At 37.6% G+C, this 12,823-nt stretch overlaps 1 protein-coding gene across 1 annotated transcript in view; it reads left to right on the top strand.

Moving 5' to 3' along the window:
* The window catches only part of COBL (cordon-bleu WH2 repeat protein), a 109,661-nt gene that overhangs the window by 56,943 nt on the left and 39,895 nt on the right, over positions 1–12,823 (top strand). Inside the window, exons 8-9 of the mRNA XM_008948017.1 lie at positions 8,607–8,745; positions 11,666–11,836. Of these exons, the coding sequence (XP_008946265.1) occupies positions 8,607–8,745; positions 11,666–11,836 (310 nt within the window). The remainder of the gene's footprint in view (positions 1–8,606; positions 8,746–11,665; positions 11,837–12,823) is intronic.

The raw sequence follows: 12,823 nt of genomic DNA, 5'->3' as shown, positions 1-12,823 counted from the left end.
CTACTTCAAGCTGGTTTTTGAGTTATATTCACAGTCATATCCCAAAAGTAACAGAAGTGAGGAAGGGGGAATGCAAATCCAGCTCCTCTGACTGCAAATCACTTCAGTTTTTCACCTCTTTAGAGGATGGGTGGTGCGGATCACTGGGAGAAATAGGCACCTCATTTTGTATGCAACGTGCTCATCTTAATCAGAATATCATAGCTCAACAACCCTGGAGTCCTGCACAGCTCTATGTTGCTGACACTTCCAGGCGTGGATAGCAAGCCAAGTGCCATGGTGGATTTCTGTAACAAGTCTTTGCAGCAAAGTCTATTTGTAATTTTTAGGTGATAAAAATCTCATCCTTGTGGGGTGTAGCTTGATGTAGAGCCATGTTATGCTACTGTCCCTAGTAATACATCTGACTGACACTGATACCACTTTGCTACTCCACTCTCTTCTTGGTTTCTTAAGATTGTGGAAGTTGGAGCTTCTGGTTGTCCTTTCTAAGGGCTGGAAGGAGCTAGACTTTAGTAGAAATTTGCAGGGGGCACTGGGAAGGATTAGCATGAACTAGGTGATCATTAAAGGTGCCTTCTAACCCAAACTATTCTATGAAACTAGAAAAGGATTGGAAACTACCTCTTGACTTGCTGCCCAGACTGGGTTTCACAGGCATTCTGTTTGCCTGCAGATGGAGAGGGCTGATCTAAGGGGACTGAACACTGGAAATAAGTCAGGTATGTTTTTTCTTCAAGTTAAGAAGACTTCTGAAGTGATTGCCTGTGACTTAGCTCTCAGCACTAGAAATTCAATGTGGCTATCTCTGCAAAAGAAAATTTTAGGAGTAGAGGAAAACTTAAGCTCCAGGAAGGTATGTCATTTAAGGTGGCAGTAGGTTTATTGTTCTTCTCATTCTTGGTCAAACTTTTGTGTGATTACCTTCCATGTCCTAGACCTAACAGACTTTAGGCTACAGCCCATCCTTTTGGTAGAAAATTAGTCAGAGATTCAAAGTAAGTCTTGAAGATCTTCAGTTTGCTTATAACATGTCTCAGATTTTTAAGGACAATCAAGCAGACCCATTTGTAATCCTGGATGTGGGACTGAGGAAGGAACTATGATGTATAAAATCGTTAGGTCAATGCCCATCCAAAAAGCAATGACTAGAGGAGCTGACATTGTTCATGTCAAACTTATTGACAAAGTTGTCAGACGAAATATAAACTGTAGTTTATTTATTTTGTTTTATTAATTATACTTCTCTCCCAAAACAAACAAACAAACAAACAAACAAACAAACAAACCAAATGTGAAAATAAAATTTTGAGGTTGTTTTTGCCTTTTTTGTTTAAATTCTGTAGAGGAGAAATGACTATTAGTAGCAAATCAGTTTGTGGTGGTTTTAAAATGTTATTTTTAAGTGTTTGAGGTTTTCTTGCTTTTTTTTTCTCCCCTAAATGAAGATATAAATGAGGAGGATTACATTGTATTCAGAGAAACAGAGGAAGTTCAATTCTTTGCCAAAGCAAACATCCGCAGACTTGTGTAGTCTACATGTTTCAATGCATGTGAAAATATTTGGTGTTGTAAAGTGACTTCCTTGAGTGAAAATAATATTGTAGCTAGTAATGAGATTTTGCAAAAGAAGGAAATCACAGCTATCTTAGTAATTTAACATCTCAAATTTGTTTATGGACAGTTTCCTGTCTGACACATTTAACTGAACAAGTTAAAGTGTTTAAAGAAGATTAGAGTGACATTAATTTTTAACTACCCTTGACCATGACATTTCACAGAGGGTGTGTTCAGTAAAAACAGATGGAAAAATGAGCTTGCCCCTTCACCTTGTAGTGACTTTCTTGTGTCAACTGATTTACCTTTCTGTCACCAATCAGCTGAGTATTCAAGCACATCCTCAGCCTTCATCTTCTTCGTTTTGTGACTAAAACAGCACAACAGCATAGCAATTTCTGTAAAATCAGGTAATGCTAAGCTTTTTGTCTGTTATTAAGACAGAAATGTTTTTGCAGTCACAGCTTGATTTTTGATAATGAATACAAAATTTCATTACAAAGCTTTATTTAATACCAGAATTGTATAAAGCAAAAATATTAATTTGAAATTAAGCAACATAAAAGTAAGCAAATTGATATAATACTTTGTGGCATCTGATTAAAATATTAATGATAAGGGGTTTTTTTGGAAGAGCGTTGCAGTTTGTACTTTAGTTAGAAGCCAGACTTCCCACTTCACACAGTGACTGAACACTTCCAGCAGCAAAGCAGCTCAGAAGTTAAGGTCATGAGTATTGCTGGAGTGCAGCTATCATGGGCCAAACACAGTACAAGGAAGCATGGTGCAGGGCTTCCAGATCAGGATGATGCAGAGCAATATTGTGTCAGGACACAAACACGGTTATCCTGCTTGAAGAGTTAGTTGGTGTTACATTGTGGAGTTAAATGTGTGTTGGCAGTAGCTTGGGAAACTCTCATCTGCTTTTGTTACATGTCCAGAGTAACAGGAGCTATTTGGTCTAGTCAGTCCAAGTATCTATCTTGCTTTCACAGCATGCTTATTCATGTGCCTTGTTTTAAAATCTTCCTTTAAGTTTATTATTATTCATTTTAGTGTCAGTTTTGTGACAACCAGTACTGAAAAATCAAGATGTACAGAATTAAAATGGTTGATCTGGGGAAATTGCGTGCTAATTTCTAAAGTGCAATTATTTCTGTGTATTTTATCAAAATGACAAGTTTTTCAAATAGTACTCTCCTTAAAACTGTTTCCATGTGCCAGAATTTTAGTGTCTGTGTGTATGTTGTTTTTGCAGTATGTTGCATTTTATGGTAAATACTTTAAACTAAGTAAGTACTTTAAACAACCCACACAAATGCATTCTGCAACATAAGGACATGATTTGGGAAACATCAGGCTACTGTCTTTGAATGCTGTTTGTAATGTGCTTGTGGATTAAACATTTAGTTTTTAATCAAACAAAATGGGCACTGCCTAATAAGGAAACAAGGCAGTGAAGTTCGGTGCTGAATAGACCATTTAATAGAGTGTAACTTAGAGTGGTGAGCCTCACGAATTGCTCCGATGCCCAGTTTCTTTGAGAGCTCCCTGAATTTTCCTTTGTCAGTTTACGCCAGTGAAAAGCCTAATGTCCAGGGAACACTAGACGTATGAGTAAATGTTAAAACACATTAATGTTTGGTTGGGACTTCTTGTGATTTCCAGTGCTACAAGTTGAAGCATCTGTTGCCCTGTGAAAATACAGAATCAGCTGGATAGAGTAGATTTTTTATCATCAAGTTTAGTGGGCAGATTTCTGTCTCCGTTCTTCAACGGAAAGATTTATCTCCTTGATTTTCCTAGAACAGCTCCTCTTGGATCAAAATATTTTCTTCTCAACCACTTTAAATTATGTACGGAATTGTAGCAAAATATTTTTTAAAAGTCTCAAACCATAAATCTTCCTCACATTCCAACCTACCACTTGTCTTTCATACGATGCTATGAAGGATCAGTGGAGTTATAGTTACATCACTAGTTTAGAACTGGTTCCTAAAATGTGTGTCTTTTCTTTTTACTTCTAGAGCCTCTGGTAAAATGGCTCTTAGTTATTTCCAGATATCCTAAAATTCTTTGTGAAGGGAAGATGATTTGGATGGTCCCACACATAGTTTGGGGTGATACTGTTCTTTGTCCAGTTACAAGTTATCTCTGAATTTTTCAGTGGATCTTACTTAAACACTTTGTAATTCCATAGACATTCTGACCCCACACAATATCATCTCCAGCAGGTGTATCAGAATCTGGCTTGTTTAAATCAAAGTCTGTGTTTAGTCAGTGTTGGATGATGGAAACCAGTTCCTAGTCAGGGCATGCCAGTGGTTGAATCCATATGTTCTTTTCTCAGTCCTTTTTATTTACTTCTAAAAACAATTTCTACAAACAATCACTCACTGTTTCTCCGAACAAGACATTTTGTGTACAAATCAGACAGAAGTCACAACAATGCAAGCATTCTTTAAAACAATAAAAGATCCTGAAATGGAGTGTTATGTAAAAAGGAGAAAGAAGCAAGACAGTATATGAGCTTTCTTCATACAGTTATATCATATGCTATGCTATTTTTTATTTGTATATGCTAAACCACAATGAGACATCCTTTAAAATTCTTATTCCAGAAATAATCCTGTTGTTGATAGAATTTTTGTATCGCCTGTACCTATGATAGAGCAGAAAGAAAATGGCTTTAAGGAGGATTTTGTTAAAGAGCAAACCTGGAAAATTTTTAAGTTTTCAAGCTTCCATTTTTCCTTTTCTATGGCAAAAATAATAGAAGTGAGAGTAAAAGGAAAATTATGTGGCTGTAAGACAAATGTTTCTTACAATGTTTATGAAAATATTGGGAAGAATGGTTTGGATTTTGAAGCAGAAACTGCACTTTTTTTTTTAACATCTCAGTCACATATGGACTAGATCCATTGAGAGGTTTTCTGTTAAAGCACATTTAGAACTGTTTAGATCTGTCTGTCTTATCAGTCATCCAGGCTTTCTCCATTTAAGTCTGAATGCCAGCTACAGCGCAGATACTTGCAATTGTTCAGGAAAAACCTGTTCTGGGTAACTCAGGAAGGTGCTGTTCTCTTTTCCCATACAAGGCCAAGAAGGTTTTTCCATGGCAATTTTATGTTATTCTTCCTTACTTTTGTTCTTAGCTGTGCTTCTGAGCTGAGATCACCCAACTTTTTTCCAAGCTCTTTCTCAGTCTTGCAGAAAGTGTCTCTTGTATCTCCACTGTTCTCCCCAGACATCAGCCTTAGGAGAAGAAAAACAACATGGCTCATTCTCCTGGTCTCTTTGTCCCAACACAGTAGTCCTTGAAGAGAATGTTGGTAGATACTGGAGGAACAGATGAGCACAAATTAATGACAGTGTTCTGGCTTACAGAACGAAGCTCAGTTTCGAGAGCAGTAAACCTGCATTAAACCTAGGCGTAGTTTGATCTGTGAATAAAAGGATGGGATTTGCCAGATGACTTAGCAAGTACAGAGAGAAACATTTTTGTTAGAAAGATTAATAGGTAACGGTTGCTAAGGTACACCACCAATGGCTGGCCTCATAAGGCAAAGGAACAGAGCTTGCATTGGAAATTTATCTGAGAACCTACTTGTCTTTCAATGTTTGATGAAGTTTTTAGTTTTGGTGCTAATAGGTTTTGTTTCCTTGTGCCTCCATTAATTTTTTTTTATGAATTCATATTTAGTGTAATCTAATGCAAAGAAAATGCTGGACTCTTACACGTGAGGAAATTCAAACTCAGCTGACACACTCTTATGGTATCCACAGACCTTTTGCAAGTAAGGGGGCTATTGAATACTATTATTTGAAGATTTTAAGAATTAGCCTTGTAGGGTTCTTTTCCACATAATTTTGACACATAACCTCCCCATGACATTATTGTTATGGTCTAAATATATTCTAATATCTTATCAAAGCCTTCAAATTTTAATGAAGATATTGAGCTTTTACAGAAGGAAAACACATTCAGCACATTACTTCAGTATTTTTTTCTGGAATAGTGGAAGTAATTTTTAAACTGTACGTGAGCTGCGACATGAATTAAATGGAAATTTTTTTTGCATCATGTGTCTTATCAATGCATAAGGATATGGAACAGAAGAGAGTATCTGACTTTTAGCCCACTTTTAGGTCCTTTTAGCCCAATTTATTCATGTCTAGCGCAGTTAATGAAATCAATTATGGTCAGAGAACTCTCATTAATATGTATTCATTACATAATAGAAGCTGATCTAATAATTTCTTTCAGTTAAAAATGCTACATAGGTGAAGCACAAATGTTATGACTAGGACATATTCTGTTGTGCTCAGAGAGGGCCTCCTGTTATAGAGTTTGGATAGGAAATTACTTCAGATGATATTGTTAAGGCTTGATTTCTTTATAAAAGAAGCAGCCAGCCATAACAAATTATTTTCAAGTTCTATTGTTTTGGTATATACAATTGCAAGAAAGAAACAGATTTTTCTTTTTGTTTATGTTTAGCCTTGTAGGTTTACTGAAGCTGTCGTTAAAGGACTACTTTTAACTATTTTTATGACTTGTTCTTTAACTAGACATTTCTTATATACATTGTAGTGTGGCTGGCTTTAAACAAGCTCTTCATCTTCTTTGTGGTGTTTGTGAAGTATACTGCACTTAGCTGACTGTATCATAAAAGTATTGTTTTGTATGTGTTTAACCAAACTTGCATTACTGCAGCTGTACACTACCTGTTTTTTAGCCTTTTCTTTAGCCATAGCAGTGTGTTCACCCATACATCTATCTAATGTTCATCAAAAGATTCAACTAAAGAATGCATAGAGCTGAAAAAGATAAGCTGAACTTCAACAAGGAGGCTTTCTTGTTAGTAAAGCAGTAGTCTTTGAGCAATTTGACTATACTGAACTGCAGCCTTTACTCATTCAGAACTTGGGGAAGGGTGATCAGTGATCTCTGTGACTGGACATCACCAGTTCATCCATTTTTTATTCTCTAGTAAAATGACCTTTATGTCTGGAGAGACACAAGCTGCAAACTGCCATGAAATAACCTCAAAAGTTGTGACTTGAGCTTATGAAATGTTGGGGAAGTTCCTATGCTGTGTCCCAGATGATTCAGATTCTCCATAGCTATTGAATTTTGGAGACTGTAGTCAGATTCAGCTTCAGTCATAGTCAGTTCCTCACCACTGGCAGGCATTTTCTTCATCTGGACAGCTGCCCCATCTTAATATGGAGCAACACCACCACAACGCTGGGCAAAAGTTTTTCAGAAGAGCTCTAAAATTTTGCTTTATACATTCCTGAATGTTTGGCTTGGTACTCTTTTCTGATTATGTCTAATTTTTTAGACTTAAAATGTCTAATTATAAGCCTGGTTTTTCGAATTCCATGAAGTTTGGTGACCAAAATTGAAGTCTGCAAAATCACTAGTCGCTATTAACATTCTTACTCATTTACTATGCCTAACTTTATCTAGATTGGCCTTACTGGCTTTAGTCACGCACTATATCCAGCGGACATTTAACATAAAATGCAGAAATAAACCATGGTAGCAGGGTGTAAGATCAGGACACCTTTATTTCCCACTTACTGTTCATTCCATTTTACAGAAATCTTTTGCTACAAAGCTGCAGCTCATCCTGGTTAACATGCTCTATGTTCAGTACAATTACTACTGAGTTTCCTTATGAGCAGGATGCAGGTTCACCAAGAAGGGGAGGAGAGTGTCCAGTTGTCAAGTGGCACAGTGGTTAAAGCATTATCCTGAACGGTGGGAACTGAATGTTTGTGGTTTATAACCCAAGACTCTCCTGAGTGCTTTTAAGAAGCAAGGCTAAGGGAGGGCAGGTTCTGTTCATGTCCTATTCTTTGTCAAATTCACTTATTCTCAGAGTTTTCACTCAGCCTAGGAAATGACACATATAAATGAGTGCCTTTTCTCTAAACTCTGATAGTGGCTTTGAGCAGTGTGAGGCTACTGTTTGTTCAATGAAAACTCCCACAGCAAGTGTATTTTAGGGATTCCTTAATCCTCTGGATTAAAGGAAAGTTATTTTTGTTTAAGCCTTTGAAATATTAGAAAACTAGCAGGCAGTTCTCTATATTAGATAGCTTCAGCTTTAGGGGAGTATCAGGACAGTTGGAGTGATGAAGTCCTGCAAGTGAAGACTGAGGAATGCCAACAGTATGCCGTGTGTGGGTAGCTCCATTACCCTCTGCCTCAGCTAAGCCTGGCTCTGACTGGTGTTGTCATTGCCTTTCAGATGTAAAAATTCAGCAGGTTTTCCTACATGGTTTTGGTTTTATTATTTTTCCTGAAAAAGGAAATGGAGCGAAGTTCCACAAAGCTACAGAAAATATTCTGCAACCCAGTGAAAGCCAAGTTACTTGTAATAAATTTTTTTTCATATTCTTAAAAGCAGTGTAAACAATAATGAAGTCTTGGCTTGCCAACCAGCATGTTGCAATTATTGGAAGCCAAGGTGTTACAGATCTTCAAAAGTACATCTGTGAAGTCCAGTAGACATAACTAGAGCACAGCATGAGCTCATATCATCATGCAAGCAAACTTTCAGTTCTGATTCCTCTCTCAGAAGTCCTTGAAGTTTAAGAATTTGAGAGGAAAATAAATGAGGGGGAGTTTGTTCCCTGATTGGAGTATTTAACCATAATTTAAAGTCTCAAGAAACCAATGGAAAAACAAGATCATGTCATGGCTCAAACTTAACAACACACATAGTGTCACGCTGTGTGTTGCTGGGTGGTGGGCTCTCTAGTTGCGTTTTACTAGAACCATCAAATGTCTACCAGGCTGGTATTTCTGTGGTAACATTCATCTGCAGTTCTTGTCCCTCTCCTTCTCTGCATGCAGTATTACAATACCTCTTCTGATCGGTCTTTTTAATATCCTGTTGTCACTATAAATGCTCATTATAAATGTACTGTGCTGAGAAATTAGGTCATATGACAATCGCCTTTTTTTTGTTACTGACAATTTACAACATCAACAAAACAAATCCTTTACTGTACCTGTTTTTCAACTTTGCTAGGTTTCACAAGGAGCATCCCTAAATGATTTACAGAAAAAGAAGAGGCGTGCCCCTCTTCCACCAACTGCATCTGCTCCACCCACTCCTGCCATGCCAAATAGGACAGAAGAGAGGGAGGACAAGAGGAAGAGCACAATGGGTGAGGGGTGTTCTTTTCTCCTGTGTAATCCTGTGCATGTGCTTTCAGTGCTCATTGTTAGAAGTTTCCTTAATTCTGTTATGCTGTGAGTTCGGAAACTTTCATAACTTGGGAAAAAAAACACGTTGCTCTGCAGAATGAAAGTCTGGAAATATGTGTGTCTATACTACCTCTTCTTTGAAGGTCACCATTCAGAGTACCACAGGGTAGTAAAAGGTACATAACACTCATTGGATAGTTTATATGTTTTGTAGAATCTGGGTATCTAAAAGCACAAGCCTTGGGCCTATAGGACATCTTTAAGGTCATGATGGTTTTGATGGAAATGCAGAAATAGTAAATGGAAATGGTAGTAAATGGAGATTGGCCAGGAAATAATGAATGCATCTCAAGCCATGGGGTTCTGCTAGAACTGAAGCATGGTGAAGCTGGTTCAGTATCTTCTCACATTCCTAAATCCTGAAGACATTTCCCTTTCCTGTAGTCCTCCCAACAGATTGACATCAACTGACCATATTCAGTAAACTTTTTCTTTTGAGTTTAGTCCTCTGTTTTATTCTAAATCAGTCTCTGCTGAATCTTTAGCTAACCAGTGGAAGAAAAAAACTGTTGCTTTCAGAGGAATGCCATATATAGCTGGGGATGACAAAAGAAACTCTAGCCTTCAGTTGTACGTAACACCGCATTTACTGTTGTACAGGAAGACTGAAAAACATTTTTCCAGGTCTCTGTTGTTCTGAGACTGCTAGCTTATTTACATTGATGGGAGCTGTGCCCGAGTGAGGACCCCAGGATTATGCTTTTTAGCAAACAAAGTGATTTTATAGTGAGTAAAGATATGAGATAATAACCCCACATATTAGAAGTCATTTTTCAGTACATTAAGAGAATCATTCTTCAAGTGCTGTAATACACTCAGTGCACTTCAGTTCATGCCTTTGACCTGATGCTTCATAAAGTGCCTAAGACATACAGATATGACATCCTGTCATACATAATTGCTTACATTACAAATGCCTCACAGTTTAGAAAGGAGCCTCTTGGCTTTGTTTCAACATGTATTTTCAGTAAATGCTTCACATTTAATGCCTCAGCATTTATGCAGCAGCAGGAGTCCATTATCTTGTGACATGTATGACTCCATTGACATCTCTTATTTAAACCCTCTAAGGGGAATGTTATCTCTTTGCCATGTAACACAGGAGTTTTCAGCAAATTGATTTACTTTTAACCATTGCAAATGTCACAGTGTGTCAATTCTCATGCTTTGCCCTACTGCTGGTCACTTACTGATGACATTTGGTGCTTTAACTTTTTGTAAGTGTTCATTTTATTTTATATCAGTGCTTGGAATGTTACAGATAAAATAAAGCAGAGCAGAACCACTTGTAGTCTGTTCAGTACTGTGTACATAAGTGCTAGCTGGCCAGACTCTGCTAAGGTAGGCTTCTGTAGTATCATGTACTTTAATGGAGCCTTATTATTTTACACTGACAAAGAACTGGTCCCACAGTAGCCCTGTCATCGGTACTTTTTGTTTTCTGCTACTTCTTGAATGAATGTGTTCATTAACAAGAAAAAATGTTACAGCAAGTGAAGGTTGGTAAAAGAGTCTTTCTTTGGGGCCCTTGCAAGAAAATGATGAGAAAGCACAGATGGCTCTGAAAGCAAGAGAGAGAAGCTGTGAAAAAAGAAAGACTGTAGCAAGGCAGAAAAACGTGCTGGAATAAAAAAATAGGAATGGATGATGGAAGAAGGATTAAAGTTACCTATGTATCTCCCAGGTTAGCTGCATGAATCAAAGCAAAAGATCTTGTCAAAAATACTCTCAATCTGCCAAACTCACTTCAGTATTTAATGCTGAATCACTTACTGTGACCCCAAAGTATTGTGCTGAGATTTCTCAAAGCAGTAAAAAAAGGGTTTGCACATTTGCCAGCATTAAATTGTGTCCTGAAACTCTGGAAGCTAGTGACTAAGTAGAAAATCATAATGAAAATAATTTTTGCTCCTTCTTATTGCTGTTTCCCTTCTCGGCAGCACCAGAGCATGAGCCAAAGAATATAGGAGTGATCAGAACGGATCAGACCAGAGGTGTGTCTCTGCCAGCATCTGTCTTCAGCAATGACACCAGCACATGTGTAAGGCAGGGTATAAGAGCAGAGCAAACAGGTAGTCGTGGTTCCTCAGTGCACTTTCAGCCTCTAAGGACTTTCCACATTGCAATAGCTCTAGGTCTAGACACTACAGACCACCAGCAGCTTTTTTAATGTTGAAAAAGTTTAATAGGGTATAGTGCAAAGGTGCATGTGTTTATTTAGTTACTGCACCTAGTATTGCAATAAACCCCCAGCCAAAGTTACAAGCATTTCCTTTGATAGCTTAAACCACTTAATCATCTGCTTCTCTACAATGTCAAAATAATAAAAAACATACTCAGAAAAAGAAAAGAAAAACCTGACAATATACCTACTTCAAAACACTAACCTGAGGCGTCTTCCTCTTTCTCTCAGTCAGCAAAGTAATCAGGTAAAGTATCCTAGAGGTCAACAAATTCAGGCAGTTTGGCAATTAAGAAGATAAAAATAAAACACATTTTCCACAGTTCCTTACATAGCTTTTTTTTTTTATATTTTATTAAAACTCTTCATTTTCTCTTTCTTAGTCTGCCAAAACAGGTAATTCTGGTAGTTGTGATGTGCATGTATGCGCTGGGCTCAGTTCTAGTCCCATTGCTGTTGATTTAAAAGATACCTAGCTTTTTCTTCTCCCTTAATTATTTGGAGGTAAATAAGAGCAGAATTAGATCCAAAAAGACTTTGGGTATGGGTAAGAAAAAATCAGTGTGTGTTTAAAAAATAACAATGAAAAGAGCAATCATTATCTTGCAATGAAGTAACTTCAATTGATCCCCCTGTAGGTGATGGACGGCAGGTGCCACAAAAGCCTCCTAGAGGCACAGCTCGTGGTCCACCCCAGTTAGTGATACCCCCACCCCCACCTTACCCTCCTCCTGACAGAGACATTGTGGATCCCACAATCTGTTACAGAGAAGCAGATGTTGCAGCACCAACAGAGCTGGTACCGAAACGTATGTTTGAAAATACATGTATTTACATTTCCACTCTTTTGATGGTTACTCTCAGGAGTAGTTTTTTTCCAGACTTTCCTCTCTGCTCTCTAGATATACATGTCTGGCTTTTCCCTGTTTTTTTTCCAGCTTGTTGTCTTTTAAAATGCCCAATGCAGTGTAACTAATTAATATAAAGTAAACAAAACACTTGTTTGGAGTTTTGCAGATGATACATGGCCATTGTATGGAAGCGTTTAAAAAGAACCATCAAACCTTGTGACTTTGTGCAGCTTGAAGCAAACTTCTGTTGTCTTGTATTAATGTGTGTTTTTTTGTACTAACATGTTTTGTATCTCTGCAGAAATGAGTTTCTTTGAAAGTCAATAGATCTATCAGTCTAGTTTAAAAACTACAGGGTGTCTCCCTTAGGAAACTAAACCATTTACAGGAGCTGTATATTTTTAAAGGCCTTCCTGTCCTAATGGGTACATCTTCCTTGCCATCTCTGGATAGACCCTTGTGTGCTTTTTCCCTTAGGGCCTAACAGTTACCAGACAAAGATATACGGCATTTTCCACATCCTTGTGTATTTGTGAAAAGCATGTTTTCATGCTACTTTTTCTTGCTTATCCGTTGGCTGCCTTTAAATCTTTGTACACAATCCAAGTCTTTGATCATGTATTATGTTCCCTGTGGGCTTGCCCTGCACACCCATGTAGATCCTGTAAAGGCAGCAAAGCTGTGCACATTATGGCATCTCATGAACACACTTCCTTTGAAGGTTACAAGGGTGTCTCCCAATGATGGCTTAGAGAAATGTTTCCATTAGCTGCTAATTTGACAAAATATCTTTTTCCCAGACATTTTCTTTACCATAATTATTCTGCAGATAGCATTTACTCCGGTACATTAATGTTGGTGTGTTTGCTGTTGGATACTAGCTAAACCTAAAGGATTATTTTTCAAATATGTGATGAGGTAATACAGATTGACAAGTTTTATTGG

This window comes from Merops nubicus, unplaced genomic scaffold (assembly GCF_000691845.1).
Source record: "Merops nubicus isolate BGI_N331 unplaced genomic scaffold, ASM69184v1 scaffold2789, whole genome shotgun sequence".
NCBI classification, from domain to species: Eukaryota; Metazoa; Chordata; class Aves; order Coraciiformes; family Meropidae; genus Merops; species Merops nubicus.
This window is presented reverse-complemented; position numbering and strand designations above follow the sequence as displayed.